Source organism: Chelonia mydas, chromosome 17 (genome assembly GCF_015237465.2).
Source record: "Chelonia mydas isolate rCheMyd1 chromosome 17, rCheMyd1.pri.v2, whole genome shotgun sequence".
Lineage (NCBI taxonomy): Eukaryota > Metazoa > Chordata > Testudines > Cheloniidae > Chelonia > Chelonia mydas.
This window is the reverse complement of record NC_051257.2, coordinates 4,125,848-4,148,010: the sequence shown is the minus strand read 5'-3', so window position 1 is coordinate 4,148,010 and position 22,163 is coordinate 4,125,848. Positions and strand designations below refer to the sequence as shown.

General features: G+C 49.8%; 1 protein-coding gene and 1 long non-coding RNA gene across 2 annotated transcripts in view; both read right to left on the bottom strand.

Moving 5' to 3' along the window:
• NXN (nucleoredoxin) overlaps window positions 1–9,550 on the bottom strand; it is a 101,126-nt gene extending 91,576 nt beyond the window's left edge. Inside the window, exon 1 of the mRNA XM_037880707.2 lies at window positions 9,176–9,550. Coding sequence (XP_037736635.1) covers window positions 9,176–9,493 — 318 coding nt within the window. The 5' untranslated portion in view covers window positions 9,494–9,550. The remainder of the gene's footprint in view (window positions 1–9,175) is intronic.
• A 1,899-nt stretch (window positions 9,551–11,449) lies between these two features.
• LOC122463203 overlaps window positions 11,450–22,163 on the bottom strand; it is a 16,712-nt gene continuing 5,998 nt past the window's right edge. Inside the window, exons 3-4 of the long non-coding RNA XR_006286352.1 lie at window positions 12,611–18,007; window positions 11,450–12,521 (exon numbers count right to left, since the gene is read on the bottom strand). This is a non-coding gene — a long non-coding RNA (uncharacterized LOC122463203). The remainder of the gene's footprint in view (window positions 12,522–12,610; window positions 18,008–22,163) is intronic.

Sequence of the window (22,163 nt, the reverse complement as noted above, 5' to 3'; positions counted from 1 at the left end):
AAGGTAACAGATTTTTTAGACAAACGGAACTAAGTGGATCTAATTTACCTTGATTTCAGTAAGGCATTTGATATGGTTCCACATGGAGAATTATTAGCTAAATTGGAAAAGATGGAGATCAATATGAAAATTGAAAGGTGGATAAGAAACTGTTTAAAGGGGAGACTACAGCGGGTCACACTGAAAGGTGAACTGTCAGGCTGGAAGGAGGTTACTAGTGGAGTTCCTCAGGGATCGGTTTTGGGACCAATCTTATTTAATCTTTTTATTACTGACCTTGGCACAAAAAGTGGGAATGTGCTAATAAAGTCTGCAAATGACACAAAGCTGGGAGGTATTGCCAATACAGAGAAGGACTGGGATATCATCCAGGAAGATCTGGACGACCTTGTAAACTGGAGTAATAGTAATAGGATGAAATTTAATAGTGAAATGTCAAGTGCAAGGTCATGCATTTAGGGATTAACAACAAGAATTTCTGTTATAAATTGGGGATGCATCACTTGGAAGTAACAGAGGAGGAGAAGGACCTTGGAGTATTGGTTGATCACAGGATGACTATGAGCTGCCAATGTGATATGACCGTGAAAAAAGCTAATGCAGTCTTGGGATGCATCATGCAAGGTATTTCCAGTAAAGATAAGGAGGTGTTCGTACCATTATACAAGGCACTGGTGAGACCTCATCTGGAATATTGTCTGCAGTTCTGGTCTCCCATGTTTAAGAAGGATGAATTCAAACTGGAACAGGTACAGAGAAGGCCTACTAAGATGATCCAAGGAATGGAAAACCTGTCTTATGAAAGAAGACTCAAAGAGCTTGGCTTGTTTAGCCTAACCAAAAGAAGGCTGAGAGGAGATATGGTTGCTATCTATAAATATATCAGAGGGATAAATACCACAGAGGGAGAAGAATTATTTAAGCTCAGTACCAACGTGGACACAAGAACAAATGGATATAAACTGACCACCAGGAAGTTTAGACTTGAAATTAGATGAAGGTTTCTAACCATCAGAGGAGTGAAGTTCTGGAACAGCCTTCCAAGGGGAGCAGTGGGGACAAAAGACATATCTGGCTTCAAGACTAAGCTTGATAAGTTTATGGAGGAGATGATATGATGGGAAAGCCTAATTTTGGCAATTAATTGATCTTCGACTATTAGCGGTAGATATGCCCAATGGCCTGTGATGGGGTGATAGATGGGGTGGGATCTGAGTTACTACAGAGAATTCTTTCCTGCGTGTCTGGCTGGTGAGTCTTGCCCACATGCTCAGGGTTTAGCTGATCGCCATAGTTGAGGTCGGGAAGGAATTTTCCCCCAGGGCAGATTGGCAGAGGCCCTGGGGGTTTTTCACCTTCCTCTGCAGTGTGGGGCACAGGTCACTTGCTGGAGGATTCTCTGCACCTTGAAGTCTTTAAACCACGATCTGAGGACTTCAATAGCTCAGACATAAGTTAGGGGTTTGTTACAGGAGTTGGTGGGTGAGATTCCGTGGCCTGCGTTGTGCAGGAGGTCAGACGAGATGATCATAATGGTCCCTTCTGACCTTAAAGTCTATGATTCTATGAAGGACGGGATGATGAAGGTGGAGTAGTTGGGAGGATGTTGTCCAGTCATGAGTGCACACTTACAGATGTACCCGTGTGAGAAACATTTACATTACTGGAGGTTCTCAATGCCTTGTATGACAGTGGGAAATTAAGGCTGTTTGTAAATCAACTCTCCAAAACTCAGCAGCTGTTCATGCAAACAGATAACAGGGTGATGTTAAACCAAAATCCCTAAATAAAAACCAAGACACAGACCAATCTCTCTCCCCTACGTTCCACTCAGTAGCTCCAATCATTATCAGAAGGCAAATCAATTAGCAACAGCTGCCGACAGCTATCCAAAAGCTTAACTGAAGGATGTCTATTCAAAGTTAAAGACCCCAAATACACAAAGCACATAATGGTTTTATTCTTGAGCAAACCCACAATATCACATTCTATGGCTCAGAATCAAAAGGTCTTCCGATGTCCAGAGGTTGCTGATTTCCATTGCACCCTTACATTTCCTGCTTGAAATACAATGATTGCTATATATTGATGTTCTCCAAATTCAGTTTGTTGCTGCAAGTAGCACCAAATATTATATCCTTGGTAACTGCAGGATTAGCACTATCAACTTATTGTGGTAATAGAAGAAGAGTGCCTGGTATCCTAGATACAGACCATGCCACTGCTACCAATAACACAGGGTTGAGATTATGTCTTGATTTTGGGGGTGTAGGAATTCGAGTGCTGGGGGGAGTGAGGTTTTCAATATTTATTAATGCTGTGTCAGAAATTTATGATGGGAGGAGCAATCTCTTCTGTGCACTCAACTTTTTTTAAGATGAGAGAAAATTCATTCATGGTCAAATATTTCAGCCATATTGTTCAGCTTTGTTTCTTTGGGGGATAAAGGGTTAGACAATGCATGTGCCGCTATGTAACATCTGTACAAGACTGACTGGTATTAACCTGGTATTATTCCAGTTATCCCAAGGACAGGCAGCAATGGCTACTGTCGAGAAAAAAGAACCCAAAGCAATTTCTGGGTTCCGTTTAGAATGTTGCCAGAGGCACCCTCAGTAATTATGGTGATAGCTGCTCTAGAATAACCTTAGCAACATGGGGTGGAACATTCACGTAGCCACAGTTAAAATGGCTTGTTCCAGTTACAATTAATGCAGAAGTTTCACATAAGAACATAACTGACTTCAAAGGATTATAAATGTTACAGCTGGCAGCTGTAGGACCTCCTTGGTTTGATGTAACCTAGGACTGGGGAAATGCAAATTCAAGTCCTGCTCCAATTCAAACTTTCCATGTGACCTTGGGCAACTCTCTCTCTGCCTCCGTTCCCTATCTGTAAAATGGGATAATGCTACTTCCCCACCAGGGCGCTGCGAGAACAACGTTAAATGTTGTGAGGATTAAAGATTGTGTGGGTGCTCTGTTACAGGGGCTGGATAAGTACCCAAGACAGATAATTTGTTTAAATGTATAAGCGGTAAACATCCAGAACCATAGGTGTGTTTCACAGTCATTACCAACCACCCAACTTGGATGGATCAAAACACACACATTTAGCCCCATTTCTTTTCCTTAAGAACTGTCCATTCTATGCAACAACCTGTCCTATGTGAGATCAGTCATATTGTCTGGCATACTGCACAAGTGCTATTTTATCCTTACAATCATTAGTTATTATTATTTTATAGCACACACAAATACATTAGACTCTTTACAGAAAATACAAAACAGAAAAATAAAAACTCACCACTGGTTGCCACCCCTTCATGTTTTTGTGTTTCTTTTGTACTTAAAATCCAAAAAACAAAACCCCACAAAACCCCTTCAGCATTTTCCTTCCAACAACAACTTTAAAAAGAAAATTTGGCATCTTCTGTATCTCTGCCAAGCTCACTACAAGGCACAAGATTCTTCCAGCAAGCACATTCTAGTTCCATACATATATAGGTCTAACACTGTTGGTTAATAGTCAACATGGATAGTGCTGATGAAGACATCAGGTTCAGTACACATACCAAACAAGGTCTGATCCTGATCTCATTTAAATGTAAGAGTAAGATGGAACTTGGCATTGATCTTTTGAAATGTTTTAAAAAACCTCTTTTACCACGACTATTTTCTTCTCCCACTGAGCAATGATCAAAATGTAATGCTAATTACTATGCACATGTACATGGCACCCATCTCTGTAGCAATACTAGTACTGGTATAATGAGTCCACCCTGGGCATCTCTCTAATGAACACGAAACCAGGACCCTAGATTTTCTATTATTATTATTTGTGAGCAGCTGAAGCTGTGTTACAGGCTTTGTAGAACAAGACATAGTCTCTGCCCCAAAGACCTTACAACCCTGGCAGTTGAGTCAACTACCCATGAAGAGGATAGACTCAGGTCTAAGGCACCAGACTGTGACTCAGAGGGTCCAGGTTCAATTCCCAGTTCTGCCACACATACTTGTATGACCTTCATCAAGTCACAATCTCTCTGTGCCTCCATTCCACATTTGTAAAATTATCTTTGTCTGCCAGGCCTATACAGCTGTCTTGTTCTGCATGTTCGTACAGCCTCTAGCACAATGGGCCCTTATCTCAGTTGGGGCTTCCAGATGTTATGGTACTATACATTTTCTAACAAAATTAGGGCCTGCAAGGTGCTGAACACATGCTAAGTGCCCTCAGCTCCCACTGGTGTAGAATCGGGCCCTTGTAATAAATGATACTTATGAGAAAAACAGAAAGTTTGTACTTTTCTGGATGAGTCACATCATTAAACCTACTATTTAAAAACCCACCAATTAGACCAGGAAACTTCTAACCATCTGAACTAGAGGTTATAAATCTGCTGTTTAGAAATTTTATATCCTGTCATAATTGCCCTTATAACTTACAAGTACATTCTCCGTTAGCCATAGCTTAAACTTTCTCCAACGCTACATCACATCTGTTTAGTTTTGAAAATATACAGCACAAGCTTCAATTACTTTACATGCCACACAAAGACAAGCCAGAATAGCTCAGGATTCTTGGGGTAAAATTTTCATATCCATAATCTTTTTATTTAATGTTTTCTCACAATCTAAGAGATGGGAGGTCAAGTCAATGCCACCTCCCTCTTTTACAGCTCCCCCAAAACCTAAATATATTAAAGGGGAATTTTTTTTTTTTTTTTTTAAAGAAAATATGCCAGATGTAATTCCCATCAGCTAAAAATTCTGTTTTCTGTAGGGAAATGCCAGCTACTAATTGGAACCATCTTCCTCTCATGCACCAATAGGAAGAGGAGCTGCAAACTGCCTGGAAAAGCTGATGCTAGAGAAAACTTTTCAAAAATTGGAATGGGAATTGGAACTTCAATTTCTCTAAAGGATGAAGTTGCCCTCCCACTCCATCTTGTTAAAGAAGGCCCTGATCCTGCACGCGCGCACACACACACAGGCTTAGCTTTAAGCACAGGTAGTTCCCCTGACTTCGACGTACAAGAACTGGGGACTTCAATGGGACTACTCAGGTCATCAAGTTAAGCCTGTTGTCTATCCATTTGCTGGATCAGGACCTTAGTGACAAGTTCGACAGCAGATGAGCACAAACCAGAATTCTAGGTCCCAACACGCATAAAATTATATTTGGGAAGAGAGCATCAGACTTGCAACCCAGATTCCACTGGACTTTCTCTTTACAATGAAACTTTCACCTAAAGAACAGAGAAGACTCCAGACAGCGTGGAATTCAGAGACCCTTAGCGGAGACAGGAGAAGGCTGTTTAGTCCCAGGTGCATGGTGACAGAGGGCTCCTGAATCCAAACACTGAACTTCAACCCTGGAGCCAAACACCTTTAAGAGATTTGAAATCTGGTCTGAGCTGCAAGGCATCCAATCTAATCTGGAATTTATAGGTAAGAATTTTAATCAAAGCCCAGATGGAAATCTTCAATTGGGAACCCGCTCCCATTCCAAAGTGCACAAACTTATTATTTTCTTCTGTAAAGAGTACACAACCACTGGTGCAGAGGAGCCTCTCATCACAGGGCACAGAAATAACCATCACTTTCAGATACTCAGGTGTAGTTATAGTCTAAAAAGATGCCTAAAAATGATACTGCAGGGCTCCTTATTCATTCGCTCTCAATGAATTTCAGAGCATAATATTTTTAGCTTTGTAAAGAGCAAATTTTCTTATCTGACAGTGCTGCATACTCAAACCGGAATCTTCAAATCCAGTCTTGGCCATTCTGCCTCTCACAAACTCCAGCCTCTGGGTTTGTCAGTGTCTTATTTTCTGATCTTTGTCTGTCTTTTAGATTAAACTGCTCGGGATAGGGACTGTCTGCATCTTGTACAGCATCAAGTATTTCATCCGCACTCAAATAAACAGTGGTAATTAATATCATCATTTGAATCCAGCTGATGTTTTCATTGATAATTCATAATTCAGGATAGAATCCCGCTCACATCCCTGGAGCTGAATTGGCTTTGTAAAGCTAACAATAACCAAGGGCCCCGTCCTGCAATCAGATCCCTTAAACCTGCACAGAACCCCAGTGAAGTCAATTTACCCCACATAGATAACACTGTTTGCCCATGTGCCTCAAATTCCAGGTCTGGGGCCTGGATTTTTAACACTAAATTGTATCTGCTCACTTCACTGTCAAACACACCCAGGAACTAAGATGTTTATCAAGAAAATACCATTTTTATATGACTTTTCTAACTGCAAACACCCATATCATAATTCCCACCCTTTCCCCTTCCCACACCACAAAAAGTTTACTTTTTGCTTATATATGAAAAACAAACAGCCTCAATTCTGAGCAAGCAAAGATTCTGTCCCACTCCCCTAATGAAGGGCAGTGGATTTTATTTTTTCACATTTATGCAATTTGATAAAACGCTATTTACACATTCCTCCTAGATATGGCTTATAAATTGACATCTGATTTAAACACAGCAAAATCAGCAGCAGGCCTTGGTATTAAAAAACATAACATTCCTTTTATGAACACCATCTAACCTTGACTTATTTCTTCTAGAAGGATCATAAAAGCCATCACAAACCAACCACCACCAGTACTTTGAAACTGTGAAATATTATACACATACATTAGTAATTCCCACATATCAATGACTTATCCAAGGCCTTCTTTACACACAAACATGCACCAATTTAGTTAAACCAGTGCAATCTCGTGTGGACATTCTTATCTCAGGTTAGCTGAGACCAGTTTCTAATCCACTTCAGCTAAGGCAAAATAAGTCTGGTTTAAACTAAACCAAGAGTATCCACATAGCCTCTGACATCAGTTTAGCTAGTATGAAATCATATCTTAAACTGGTATGACTGTGTATCGACAAGCCCAGAGTCTGAAGAGCAACCCTGTGCCAAAGTGATGGGCAATTTTAAGTATTGTCTAACCTTACAAATAACTCATTCAGATGAGAAAAGGAGTACTTGTGGCACCTTAGAGACTAACCAATTTATCTGAGCATAAGCTTTCGTGAGCTACAGCTCACTTCATCGGATGCACCGATGTAGCTCACGAAAGCTTATGCTCAAATAAATTGGTTAGTCTCTAAGGTGCCACAAGTACTCCTTTTCTTTTTGCGAATACAGACTAACACAGCTGTTACTCTGAAACCTGTCATTCAGATGATTACTCTAGGGTCACGACTATGAGCGTGTCAACCAGTTTTACGGACTAAACGTTTAGGACAATTTGTCTGCAGCCACAAATTCAAACCCTACAAACTGGCAGTTTAGTAAATGCTATTTTACACTTCAGATGTGTTTCTCGCCCACTAAATGCTGTGGGATGTTCTACTGACCGTACTGAAATCGTATGCTATATTTTACAGCACAGTGATTTTCCAGCATTAAGACGGTAGGGATGCAAAACTGAATGCATCCACTGAATGCATTCGATGAAGTGAGCTGTAGCTCATGAAAGCTTATGCTCAAATAAATTTGTTAGTCTCTAAGGTGCCACAAGTACTCCTTTTCTTTTTGTGAAAACATTGACTGTGGTTTTATATGCGAGTTCCATTTTCCTCTAACAAGAGAGGCTTTTGAGGGATGCGGCAGTGCGTGGGTCACCTCCGTGGCACTGAAATCACGCCGTCACCCTACCCTCCTCCTGCCACATCTGTGTACAAAGGGAAACAAAGAAGGGATCCCTTCCTCCCTTCCTGAAAGCCCACATAGGCAGAGGTGAAGCTTAAAGCAGGCAACTCCCATAGACCATTATGGTGGTGTCACATTTGCAACTGACCCTAAAGCAGATGCAGCCAAAACTAGGGGGGCTCTTGGTACAAGTGCCCAGCCCCACAGCAGTTCCCCCCAAGCGGCCCATCCACGTCTGAAGTGAACCAGGAAGGGCAGAGACTTCTTTTCTCCCCCAGAGCCAGCTGCACCCCCGGGGCATGCCAGGGCCCAGGGTCGGCTCTCAGCTCCCATGCAGGGGGTTGCCCGGACTGCACCCCGGAGAGGGGGACCAGGACAGGGCACCTGCTCGCAGGATGCTGCAGCCCCACCTGGACAGGGCTCTGCTGCGGGGTCCCCAGCCGCGGGGGCCGGCCGGCTCCGCAAAACGGGGACCCCAAAGAGCGGCTGCTGCCGGGCCAGGGGGCAGGAGGCTGGGCCGCAGGAGTCCCCTCAGGGCAGCACAAGAGCCCCACGGAGACCCGGCTCCCGACAGAGCTCGGGCCGCAGCCCCCCCTGGGAGCCGGCTGCTCGCTCCCCCGGGGCTGCTCCCCGACAGGCGGCGCCGGCCCCGACTCCCCTCGCCCCAGCCCCCTTCCCCTGGCGGCCGCCGCCGCCCCTCTCCCCCCTTCTTCCTCGGGGTCCGTGGGCCTCTACGCCCCCCCCGGCCGGCGCTCGGTGTCCCCTCACGGCCCCCCACCCGGTCCCCCCCTAGCCTCAGCCTCCCCCCCGCCCGGCCGATGCCCGGGCCCCCCGCCCCAGGGTCCGTCCGTCCCCCTCGGCCCGGCCGTTGCCCGGGCCCCCCCCCTCGCCCCAGGGTCCTTCCCCCCCCCGCCTGGCCGGTGCCCGGGCCCCCCCTCGCCCCAGGGTCCGCCCCCCCCCTCCCGTCCGGCCGGTGCCCGGGCCCCCCCTCGCCCCAGGGTCCGCCCCCCCCCCCTCCCGTCCGGCCGGTGCCCGGGCCCCCCCTCGCCCCAGGGTCCGCCCCCCCCCTCCCGTCCGGCCGGTGCCCGGGCCCCCCCTCGCCCCAGGGTCCGCCCCCCCCCCTCCCGTCCGGCCGGTGCCCGGGCCCCCCCTCGCCCCAGGGTCCGTCCCCCCCCTCCCGCCCGGCCGGTGCCCGGGCCCCCCCTCGCCCCAGGGTCCGCCCCCCCCCTCCCGTCCGGCCGGTGCCCGGGCCCCCCCTCGCCCCAGGGTCCGTCCCCCCCCTCCCGCCCGGCCGGTGCCCGGGCCCCCCTCCCCCCAGAGTCCCCCCCGGCCCGGCCGGTGCCCGGGCCCCCCCTCGCCTCAGCTCCCCCCCGGCCCGGCCGGTGCCCGGGCCCCCCCTCGCCTCAGCCCCCCCCGGCCCGGCCGGTGCCCGGGCCCCCCCTCGCCTCAGCCCCCCCGGCCCGGCCGGTGCCCGGCCCGGCTCGCCCGGGCGCTCTCACCTTGCGGCGCTTGTCGGCGAAGGGCAGCGCCAGCCAGGGCATGGCCCGCACGGCCTCCTGCCACTGCTGCTGCTCCTGCTCCGCCGACACGAAGACGATCTCGAGCCGCTGCGCCCCGGCCCCGGCCGCCTCCCCCCTGAAGCGCCCGTAGAAGGCGGCCAGGCTGGCGCCGACCTGCGCGCAGGGGCCGCTCAGGCTGCAGCCGAAGTAGAGCCCGACCAGCGAGACCCCGCGGGCGGCCAGCGCCGCTACCGCCACCTCCTCCCCGTCCGGGGCCACCAGCACCTCGCCCAGCACCTCCGCCAGCGCGCCCGCCATGCCCCCCGCGCCGCCGGCCGCCTCCGCTCCGCCAGCCCCGAGCGAGCCGCAGCCAGCGCCGGCAGAGCCGAGCCCTGCTCTGCGCCCGGCCTGCCCGCCAGGGGGCGCTGCCGCGCGGCACTGCCCGCCGCCGCGGGACGGCCGAGACCGCGGCCCCCAGGGCCTGGAGGGGCCGCTGGCCGCCCGCCCCCGGAGCCTGCCGGTCACGGCCCCCAAATCCCCCACCCCGATCCCGCAGCTGGAGAGCAAACGCACCCACCCCCCAGGCTCCCGCCAGCCGCAGCCCCCCCCCGACCTACCCCCGATCCTGCAGCTGGAGAGCAAACGCACCCACCCCCCAGGATCCCGCCAGCCGCAGCCCCCCCCCCCGACCTACCCCCGATCCTGCAGCTGGAGAGCAAACGCACCCACCCCCCAGGATCCCGCCAGCCGCAGCCCCCCCCCCCGACCTACCCCCGATCCTGCAGCTGGAGAGCAAACGCACCCACCCCCCAGGATCCCGCCAGCCGCAGCCCCCCCCCCGACCTACCCCCGATCCTGCAGCTGGAGAGCAAACGCACCCACCCCCCAGGATCCCGCCAGCCACAGCCCCCCCCCGACCTACCCCCGATCCTGCAGCTGGAGAGCAAACGCACCCACCCCCCAGGCTCCCGCCAGCCGCAGCCCCCCCCCGACCTACCCCCGATCCTGCAGCTGGAGAGCAAACGCACCCACCCCCCAGGATCCCGCCAGCCGCAGCCCCCCCCCGACCTACCCCCGATCCTGCAGCTGGAGAGCAAACGCACCCACCCCCCAGGCTCCCGCCAGCCGCAGCCCCCCCCCCCCCCCCCCCGACCTACCCCCGATCCTGCAGCTGGAGAGCAAACGCACCCACCCCCCAGGATCCCGTCAGCCGCAGCCCCCCCCGACCTACCCCCTGATCCTGCAGCTGGAGAGCAAACGCACCCACCCCCCAGGATCCCGCCAGCCGCAGCCGCCCCCCGACCTACCCCCGATCCTGCAGCTGGAGAGCAAACGCACCCACCCCCCAGGCTCCCGCCAGCCGCAGCCCCCCGACCTACCCCCGATCCTGCAGCTGGAGAGCAAACGCACCCACCCCCCAAGATCCCGCCAGCCGCAGCCCCCCCAAGCCCACTCCCTGATCCTGCAGCTGGAGTGCAAATCCACCCACCCACCCACCCCCTGGGATCCTGTCAGCCACCTGGCACCCCCTCCCAAACCTACTCCCTGGATCCTGCAGATGGAGAGCAAATGCACTCACCCCCCCGGGGATCCTGCCAGCCCTGTTGAAAGATGGTTAAGTTTAGGACCCTGATCCTAAAGACACTTGGGCATGTGCTTAACTTCACTACAATTAGCAATCCCACTGAAACTACTCACACTAGTAAAATTAAGTATATACATATGTGTTTGCAGGATCAGGGCCCCGCCTAAGTAATTTAGATTTTTACATGTATAAATTTTAGGCAGGAAAGAGCCAAACAACTCTGCAAACTCTCATGAATACACATGTAAATTACCTGCAAGTTAATTCAGCCAGGTTCCCCATCCTGTATTGTTATTCCAGGGACAGTCAGCTTCAGTTTGGCCTCAAACTTAAATTGTGTGTTATCAAGCTTTCACAAGGCCTAACAGTAATAGGAAATGTTTCCATCATTTCTATATAAACTCCAATGAAAACATTTTATTTTTAAATAAATATTTCTCTCTTGCAGTGTTTCAAAAACAAACACTGTTGTAGGAAGTTTCAGAGTAACAGCCATGTTAGTCTGTATTTGCAAAAAGAAAAGGAGTACTTGTGGCACCTTAGAGACTAACCAATTTATTTGCGCATAAGCTTTCGTGAGCTACAGAAAGCTCATGCTCAAATAAATTGGTTAGTCTCTAAGGTGCCACAAGTCCTCCTTTTCTTTTTGCGAATACAGACTAACACGGCTGTTACTGTTGTACTAAGACTCTACAAGTGAAACTAACATAAATGAATTATATTGTCCATCTGCCAGACTTGCGAAATGGAAACAAAGGATAAACAATGACATCCAAACTGGGCTTGAAAAATTACTTCTCTTTTAGTAATCCAAGGCCTGATCCTTGTAGTCAGATCCCTGGATGTGCACAGAGCTCATTGCAGGACTGGTGAAAATTGACTTAAACAGGGCTATGACATATTGCAGCAGGGAAGAATCTTCCCCAAAGTACTAACTAGAAATATAGGTCAAGAAATAATAACATGATTTGTCTTACTCTGCTCCCAGGGTTTCCTACTGCAAGGTGCTGAGCACTCTGGTCCCACCAGCAAAACATCTAAGCATGACAAGAGATAAATTAAGTGAAATGGGATTACTCGCACAAGTACATTTAAACAATGGTGTCAGTATTTACAGGATTGGGTCCAAAATATGGCTTTCGGTGCCTAGTTTTAAGCTCCCAATCCCAAATCTGAAAATGGTGGCCTATACATATAATTTCTGTGTATTAGTATCTTTCTCTGGACACACAAGGAGATATAGAGATATACGTAGCTATGCAAACTCAGATGTAGGTGTATCTTATACAGCGCATCCCTTTCCATTTGTAAAAAGCACCTGAAAACAGTTTTAAATTCTGCCAGCTGCTGTAAAGGACACCCTTAATTTAATGACGCTTCATTTGTGTTTTCATCTGGATTTATAGTGTTGTTGTTTTTTATTGTATTTAAAATTGTTGTACAGCATCCAGAGCACCTCCGGGGATATTTTATAAATAACATTATTATTAATTATCATTACTATTCTTACAGCATTACAATCTCTCTTTTCCTCTGCCAAGACCTGCTTCCCAGAGATGGTTCAAAGCGAGATGTGTTTTGTCTCATTTTTGTTTGTCCTGCCTTATTTAGCTAGCCAGGCTCTTCAAAGCTGGGAACATGTTTTTTAATGCACAGTCCTGATTCACAGACAAATCTGCAGTCCGATATAAGCGTTGTAAGAACAATCATATTTTTTCTCTCAGTCACTGTAAATTATTCAGAAAGTGAAGTTATGATGCTCTGCAAGAAACACAGAATGAATGAACAGCTGTTTCTGCTTTTTTGCTTTAAGAATGAGAAAAGTTAATCAAAAAGATAACTCTACTCACATGAGTGAAATTATGCGAATGCATAAGGCCCTGATTCTGCAACATGAATGGACCCTGTCGCCATACAGAGCTCATTGCAGGACCGGAACATGTGTTACTAAACCAGCATGACAGAGAGGGAGAGAAGAAACAGGGAGCCAGCCAAATGCTTCTAATACACTTATTTCCTGTCTTTAAAGGGATGTGGCCAACCTGAGGTTTCCAAATTATTTTGTAAAAATTCCAGCCGACTTTAAATAGTAGGTCCTGAATTTTTCTTTAAAAAATATTTGTAAATGTTGATCTGCATGACTCTGGACGTTCACAACAGGTCTAATCGTAACAGGTCGTTTCAGCCCGCAGGCAGCTGACTCTTTAACCGAGCGTACAAGGGAGACAACCATAAACGGACTATACAAAAAGTGCTGTCAAAAACAAAAAAAGGGAACAAACTGGAAAAAGAGAGGGAAAATTTGTTTATCCCTAACTTCTAGTAACCTGGAGTGTTACCTGTAATTAGGGACGGTACAACAATTTCAGACACAAATGTGAATTTGTGTGTAGATGGTGCTATGGCAGAAGTGATACAGTAAAAAACAAAAAAAGTTAGCAGGACAGTTAGTGAGGCTCTAGTGACATCTAGTGGCTACAAGTAGCAATGAATTTGAGTTTACAAGCCCAAGCATTAAGCCAACCTGAAATGCAATACCAATAACCATACATTTCTGAGTTGAGCTGGCAAAACTCAGTGCCTCCTTAACTCTCCCACTTGTGCCTAGAGACTGCACAGGCTTCGGCTCAGGTCTGGCCATTCCATTTGTGAAGAGACGAGCTGCCTGAAAAGGGAAGTTGGGGTTGTGAAGAGCTAGGACAGGAAGGAATAGCCACAGAGAAATAAGCAGAGAGGGGCAAAGGGGATCTGTTGGTGGCTGAGTAGGGGGAGAGGTCAGTAGGAAGGTAAGGTTAAGAAATTAAACACAGATCTTATCAATATGTAAATATTTGTAAATGACAGTATGAGTATCTTACTATCACAGAAGGATCCAAACCAAAATCCCAGATCCAAGCAACTCCAACCCTTTGGGAGATCAGGATCTGGAGAAAGTAAAACAAAGATTTATGCCTGTCAATTTATCCAAATGAAATTGAGGGGGATCAATGGCCTCAAAAGGGGGCCAGTAAATGTTCAGGTTGTTTGTTTGGGGGTTTTTTTTTAGGTAGCAGTGTCTAAATCACCGTGCCATAGATTAAAAGCAGATGCATAAGAGAATTTACCATGGAACTTAAAGAAAAGAAAAACACCTTGCTGGACCTGATTTTCAAAACGGCAGAAGTCCAGGATCATGTGGAGAAAATGTGTGTGCAAATACCAGCCTAACTTTCATACAAAATGCATAAATGGATATTGGAGCAAGTAGGTGTTCAATACCATGAGCAATTCACAGGGACTGCAGGTGCACGTTAGGTGAGAAATTGGCCCTAAGCTTCTGCCCTTTTGAATATCAAACCCAATGTTCTTTTCCCTCCTTTTCCTTTAGTCTTCCTATTTCCTACTTTTCCTCCCACATCCTGCTGCATCTTGTTTTCCATGCTTTTTCTGTGTTGTTTTCCCTCAAACTATTTTTCATCCTTTGTGTCTCCATTATTAGGTCCTCTGAAACCCTTTCTTCCAGATGTCCTTATTTTGTGATTCACGTTTTTCTCCCTATCCATCTATTTTTACCTCCAGGGTACATCTTCACTGGTGACGAGAACCTTTTGGAGAATGAGCAGGTAACAATCAGAGGTTGTCTCCATCCCATGTGGGTGAGCTGGTAGGTTGCAAGTAGGTTTCGATTTTTTTCTTGCAGCTGGGCAGCTGTTAGTCCCTGCTCCAACTTCTATGTGATGGCTGCATCAGCATCCAGCATTTCAAAGGAACTTGCTTGTAATATTGCTGGAGGTGTTTTTTGCTCAAGATCCTGGGAACAGGAGGCAGCAGTGAAGCAGTTAAAAGCTAAGGTTCTGAGGAACAGCACAATCTGCAGGATGAGCCTACGGGTTTGTATACATGGGGAAATACATGGAACAGCCGTTGTGAAAGAAGCTATTCTGCAGTAAAAATCATTTTGTTTTGGAATAATGTGCCCTCATTATTCCGATTAAAGTGACTTTTATTCCAGAACAGAGTGTCCACACAGGAAGCTATTCTGGAATCGCTATTGAGGAATAGATTATTCTGCCGTAACTATTCGGGTCAATTTCCCTGTATAGACAAGCCCTACATCTGTGGATTTGCTGCACCCGCTGACAACTAACACCTCTGATCATGCGACTCTTTGTTGCTTAAATAAAAACAAATTTGATTCCAAAAGACTCTTTAGTTTTTAATTTTGTGTTACCCCCAGCTCAGAACTGCAAAAGCCCACCATAAAGGGGAGTGGATTTTCCATGGCATCTGGACATCAGACAGCAACAGGGCCTCTTCCAAAAAAGGGACACTCTTCAAACAGTTAAGCCTTTGACATAAGCCTATTGTATTCTGACACTTCTCTCATTTGGTAGCTCTTAATCTTAAGGGTTCCAGACATGGTGCATTTGTGGTTTTTATTTTTATAACTGGATCTTGGCTGCAGTTCAGAATACGGATGTGTGCGCGACTAGGGGAGAAGCCTTGAAAAGTCGTCACATACCAAGTCTGCAGACAAAGGGACAAGTTCTGCTTTCTCACAATGGTATAAATGGGAGTAACCACATTGATTTCAATGCCATTATTCTAGATTTATGACAGCATAACCAAGAACAGAACTGGGCCCCAGATGCTGAAATCAGTGCTAACAGGGCAGAGCATCTGCATGCTCCAGTTGGCTTACAGCTAGTCACACATTACCTCTTTTCAATAGGGATACATCAAAACAACAGGCTAAAAAATACTGGCCAAATTCACTGCAGTCTGCAGGTGTAAAGCTACTGAAGACAATGATGTTACACTGTGGGATAATGTGACCCACCACTTCTTTTCCCCTAACTGGTGTTGCAACAGAGATAAAATCATTACTCACCTAGCAACCTGTGGTCACAATTCAGGCCTAGCAGCACGTTTCAGCCCTCGCAGTCTCTGAGTGCAACCCCTCCAGGTGACATTGGTCATTCCCCCACAAGCTTTTACCTCTCTGGGGCGGGAGCCTGTGATTCTTCCTCCACTCCTCAGATCGGGACTCTGTTTACCAACCGTGATTAGTGGATTCAGCTGACCTGCAAGGATTCCTTTCGGGGCTGTGACCAGTGTGTGAATACAGGGACATAAAACAGCCTTTCCAAAATCAAAGCATTGTTTAATCTCAACTGTAGGCACAAAGCATAACAAGAGGAGGGTTTTCAACACAGTCAACAGTCTACACACATCTGTCTCACCTAAAGCTTAGGTAGGCCTACCTTATCCCAGGAACACACTGCGGGGTTGGGGAACAGTCTGTCCCTGTGACTGTCTCCTCAGAGCTCAGAGTTTTACCCACTCCAATATTTTTGTTCCAGTATTCCCACTGGGATCGCCTCCCCCCCACCACCCCGTGCTCAACCAGGGGTGGAGAACTCAACATGGTCAAAGGTAAAGGGAGTGACACCTGTATTACTATTGCCAGTGGTGTTATCTGAAATTTATGGTCTCCCTTCCTGTGCACATGCAAGACAGCTTCTGCTGGAACTAACCCTTGGTTATCAGATAGCTAGCCAAGAACATAACAACAATCAAACTAGCAGATGGAATATTAATAGGTGGTTACAGGTAACTTCCACATCCTTGACACCAGCCAACAGTCCTGAGTATTGAGTTTCTTAAAGTTCCTGTATGCACATCAAACTGTCCTCCTCTGCCAGTCATTTTTCTGAGCAGGGAGCAGATTGAAATTTACAAAGACTCACTCCCTGGGCTCTATCTTAACTTGGGGGTGATGAGGCAGACCCTCAATAAAACATGCTGAGTTTTTCCTTTCTATCAAAAGACTGGGATGACGTGTGTCTCTTCCGTCTCTTCAGTCCATTGCCCTCCCTAATAGGCTATGGCGAAGATTTTCATGCCTGGGTACTTAACAGTTAGACACCTAATTCCCTTTTTAGCCTGATTTTCAAAGGTGGTGAGCAACTGTATCTGCAATTGACTTCAGAGGGAGCTGAATCAGCCTTTACTCATCTGCCTAAATATTAATTTAGGAGCCTGACATAGATCCAGGCATTTGAAAATGTTGTCCTGTCTTTGCTCCTTGTCAAGGTCATTCCCCCACCTATGCGGGGCCAACCCTGACAGGTGACAAGCATCTGCAGCTCCCTTAAGGAAGGGAAAATTGTCACTTACTGTGTAAAGTACAGTGCTAAATACAGGCCCAAGCTTGTTTCTGTTTAAGCCAATGGCAAAGCTCCCATGGATTTAGTGGGAACAGGACTGTGCCCTATATTTTTAAACAACAGCTCATTATTCTTTCCCCCTCTTTTGGAGCCTAACAAAAGAGTTTGGGGGATTGGAAAAGAAAACCCTCTGGAGTACACCATGAAGAACCATCTTTTTGTTCTGTGTTTGTACAGTGCCTTGCACAATGGGGTCCTGCTCCGTGACTAGGGCCTCTAGGTAATACAAATAATAAATAACCAATTTAACCACAATTTTCAAGTGCTGAGTCCCCTCCACTACCACTGAAGTCAGGGCACTCAGCGCACCCCAGAATCAGGCCCTCCCGTGCCATATGTGCCTAAGGTTTCATCATGGTAGGTAAACTAATCACAAGGTTATGACTAGGGCCCTGCCAAATTCACGGTCCATATTGATCAATTTCACAGCCATAGGATTTTAAATCTACTTAAAGCTACTTAAATCTGAAATTTCACTTCTTGTAATTGTAGGGGGTCCTGACCCAAAAAGGAGTTGGGGGGGGGGTTTGCAAGGTTATTTGGGGGAGGGAGGGGGTTGCGGTACTGCTACCCTTGCTTTTGCGCAGCTGCTGTCGGCGCTGCCTTCAGAGCTGGGCAGCTGGAGAGCGGCGGCTGCTGGCTGGGAGCCCAGCTCTGAAGGCAGAGCCTCTGCCAGCAGCAGGGCAGAAGTAAGGGTGGCCTGGTATGGTATTGACACCCTTACTTCTGCACTGCTGCTGGTCAGGTGCTGCCTTCAGAGTGCAGTGCAGAAGTAAGAGTGGCAATACTGCAACCCCCCTAAAATAATCTTGTGACCCCCCCTGCAACTCCCTTTTGGGTCAGGGCCCCCAGTTCGATTAACGCTGGTCTCCCCTGTGAAATCTGGTCTTTTGTGTGCTTTTACCCTGTACTATAATTCACAGGAGGAAACCAGATTTCACGGTCGGTGACGTGTTTTTCATGGCTGTGAATTTGGTAGGGCCCCAGTTATGACTCACCATCTGCCATTGTTCAGTTTTTCTACACATCATCTTGTAACTGAGGGGAGAAGTGAAACATTAGCTAGGCTTTACATTCCAGAGCGGTGACATCGCAGAGTTAGAGTGACTGCATGAGAAGGTAGCACTTAGGAATAAAATCAAGGCTTATTTCCAAGTGTCATTTTCCATGCGTTGTCAATAGATTTGGTTATAGACACTCGGTTAAAAGCACTTATGGTCACAGGCGCCGACTCCGTGGACGCTCCGGGGCTGGAGCACCCACGGGGAAAAAATGGTGGGTGCTGCACATCCACTGGCAACCCCCCATCAGAACCTCCCCCCGCACCAGTGCTTCCTGCCTGCCGGCAGGCCCCACCAATCAACACCTCTCCCTCTCTCCCCATGCCTCCTGCCCTCCGCAATCACCTGTTTCGTGGTGTGCGGGAGGCTCTGGGGGGGAGAGGGGAGGAGTGAGGATGCAGTGCACTCGGGGGAGGGGCAGAACGGGGTGGGAAGAGGCAGGGAGGGGGGTCGAGCGGGGTTGGAAAGAGGCAAGGCAGGGCGGGGCCTTGGGGGAAGGGGTAGAGTGGGAGCAGGGCTGGGGCAGAGCCGGGGGCCGAGCACCCCCCAGCACTTTGGAAAGTCGGCGCCTATGCTTACGGTTATTAATTATTATGCATTATTTACACTAGGATCGCTCCCCGAGGTTCCATCAGGATCAGGGTACAAACACAGAGTCAGACGCAAGCCCTGATTTGAAATGTCATGTCTCCACTAGCCTCTTTCCCTCAACATTTCCCACCACTTCCCTCTACACTCTCCTCTTCAATACCATGACATCTAGATCTGCTTTAAGGAAGGTTGCCAATCTTCCAGGATTGTCCTGTAGTTAGATTAATCTTTAATAAGAGATTATGTCATGTGACGAAACCTCCAGGAAAACATCCAATCAAGACTGGCAACCCTAGCTCTGAGCAGGGTTACACAATGCGCCGGTTCCAAGGGCAATGCCTTGTCTTGACAACGGCTCCTACCGTACCTGTTATTTGTGCAGCCGCACCAGTGGGATTTTTTTTAGGATGGAAAGACTGGTGTAGACAAGCTGAGGAGTTTACAGTCTCTTTAGGCTATTTGCCTAATAGATACATACAGCAGAAGGGGTATTCCCATGGCTCTGCTCTGTGTAAGGCACCTGAGACCCCTGGCCTGTGCAGGGAAGTGATTGGTTTGTACAGAGCAATTCACATCCTTTTGCCTCCAATCTGTTACCCTGCTTCTAACCATGCCATAACCCGCCAGCCCCAGAGACTGGAATGGTTAAGTCCCTTTCAGCTGTTTTCTAAGATTCCCTCTAATTTACCATGAAATCATCTATCACCCCTCCCACGTGGCTGGTCTCAGGCTGTGTTTCTTCTCCCTGGGGCTGGATTAATAGCCGAGATCTCCATGCACATGTTACTCCTGGGGAGATTCTGCGGGACTGCGCGCCCCCAGAAAACGCCCCCCCACCCCACCCCACCCCCCAGCAGAAATCCTGTGTTTCCCCGCACAAAACGTCAAGGAAGCAAAGGGAGGCCACGTGGGGGGACGGACACCACGTGTGCCGGTTTTGGAGGGGGGCTGCCCCCCAAACAGAGGCGGGACATGGGAGGGCACACAGAGTTATGTGCCACCGCCCCCCTTTTCTGCAAGCACAGAGCTGCCCAGCTGAAGGAGGCTGCATCTTGGGCTCCACTAACTCTGCAGCTGAAAGCCGCCTCCTGGGTCCTAGCGCCAGTCGGGCTCCCCTCCTGTGTGCTGGGTAGGGTGACCAGCTGTCCCGATTTTGTAGGGACTGTCCTGATATTCAGGGCTTTGTCTTAAATAGGCACTTATTATCCCCCCAACCCTAGCCCCATTTTTAACACTTGCTGTCTGGTCACCCTAGTGCTGGGAACCTTCCTGTTTTCTGTGAAACAGTGAGTGCCCACAGTGGGGCTGGGTAAGGGGCGTGGGGGAAATGAGGGAAGGGGGGTTGAGGGGGTGCAGGGAAGAGGCAGTGGGGAAGGAAGGGGGTGGACTAGGGAAGGGGGAGGGGAAGGTGGGAGTGAGGAAAGGGGGATGGAGAAGAAAAGGGGATGGGAGAATCGCAGGGGGAAGCGGGAGCCTGGCATGCGGTGTCCCCTCGGCAGCAGCTGGGGCTCCCCCATTAAGCAGGCCCATTGAACCCTCACCCTGACAAGCCCTACTACCCCCCTACCTCTGGACCCCTCCAACAAGCCCCCTCACCCAGACCCGCACCCCACCCCCACTGAGCCCCAACCACCATGACCTGGATCCCCTGCAGAGTCCCATTGCCCCTCACCCGGAACGCACAACGAGCCCCTGTGCATCCAGATCTCCCACTGAGCCGCCCGCACTGACTGCCCCACAGAGACAGCTCTCACCCCACAACCGGATCCTCCCCCGCCCCACTAAGTCCCTCCATACTTGGATCCTGCTGGGCTGAGCCTGCCCCACCACACCTGGCACAGAGGGGCAGGGCCCCAGAGCGTTTATGGGGCAGGCCCAGCCCTTGCACAGTGTCAGTGTCAGGTGCAGCCTCACTGCCGAGTCCCTGTACTGGGGGAGGTGGGAGCTTCAGGGTGAACTCCCACCTCACTGCATCCAGTGGCCGGTGCTCCCCACTGCCATGCTGGAGCCACATTTATTGATTGACAAATAAAATTTGCAGAATTTTAAAATATGGTGTGCATAATTTTTAAATTTTTTGCAAGGACTTTTTATTTTTTTGGCACAGAATCCCCTCAAGAGTAACATGTGACCAGGGTCAGGGCTGAGTACCCCCGAGAAGAGGGTTTTTCTCAATGTGCTTGGACAGGTGGGATTCAAGGCCCTTAGAAGCCCTGAGAGAGCTTAAAATGGCCTGAAAAAAGTGGGAGGGCTATCATATCGCCAGCCAAAGTAGTTTTTCATACACTTTGCTACAGACAACCCACAATTTTTACACCTACATAATCGCTCTGCAACTTTTATCTCATGACTCTAGTTATACGTATTTACTGTTAGTTTTTAACAAGGCAACAGGGCCTCATACAAATGATTAAAATAATTTTTAATTTGGGGGATGGGGAGCCTGGGGGGGTGCAGTGAGATTCAGTGGGGTTGGGGGCATCGCTGGAGTTGGGGTTCAGCAACAGTCAGTGTGGATGGAGGGCATTCTCTAGAGCTGAGGGGTCTCTCTGGGGTTGGGGTGCAGTGACAGCCGGGGGTCTCTCTGGGGCCGAGCTGCAGTGACAGCCGGGGGTCGGGGGGTCTCTCTGGGGCCGGGCTGCAGTGACAGCCGGGGGTCGGGGGGTCTCTCTGGGGTCGGGCTGCAGTGACAGCCGGGGGGCGGGGGGTCTCTCTGGGGCTGGGCTGCAGTGACAGCCGGGGGTCTCTCTGGGGCCGGGCTGCAGTGACAGCCAGGGGGTGGGGGGTCTCTCTGGGGCCGGCGTGCAGTGACAGCCGGGGGGCGGGGGGTCTCTCTGGGGCCGGGCTGCAGTGACAGCCGGGGGGGGCGGGGAGTCTCTCTGGGGCTGGGCTGCAGTGACAGCCGGGGGGGGGGCGGGGGGTCTCTCTGGGGCTGGGCTGCAGTGACAGCCGGGGGGCCTCTCTGGTGCTGGGATGCAGTGACAGCTGGGGGACGGGGGTCTCTCTGAGGCTGGGGTGCAGTGACAGCCGGGGGTCTCTCTGGTGCTGGGGTGCAGTGACAGCCGGGGGGCGGGGGGTCTCTCTGGGGCTGGGCTGCAGTGACAGCCGGGGGGTGGGGGGGTCTCTCTGGGGCCGGGGTGCAGTGACAGCCGGGGGTCTCTCTGGGGCTGGGCTGCAGTGACAGCCGGGGGATGGGGGGGTCTCTCTGGGGCCGGGGTGCAGTGACAGCCGGGGGTCTCTCTGGGGCTGGGCTGCAGTGACAGCCGGGGGGCGGGGGGTCTCTCTGGGGCTGGGCTGCAGTGACAGCCGGGGGGTCTCTCTGGGGCCGGGCTGCAGTGACATCCGGGGGCGGGGGGTCTCTCTGGGGCTGGGGTGCAGTGACAGCCGGGGGTCTCTCTGGGGCTGGGCTGCAGTGACAGCCGGGGGGCGGGGGGTCTCTCTGGGGCTGGGCTGCAGTGACAGCCGGGGGGTCTCTCTGGGGCTGGGCTGCAGTGACATCCGGGGGCGGGGGTCTCTCTGGGGCTGGGGTGCAGTGACATCCG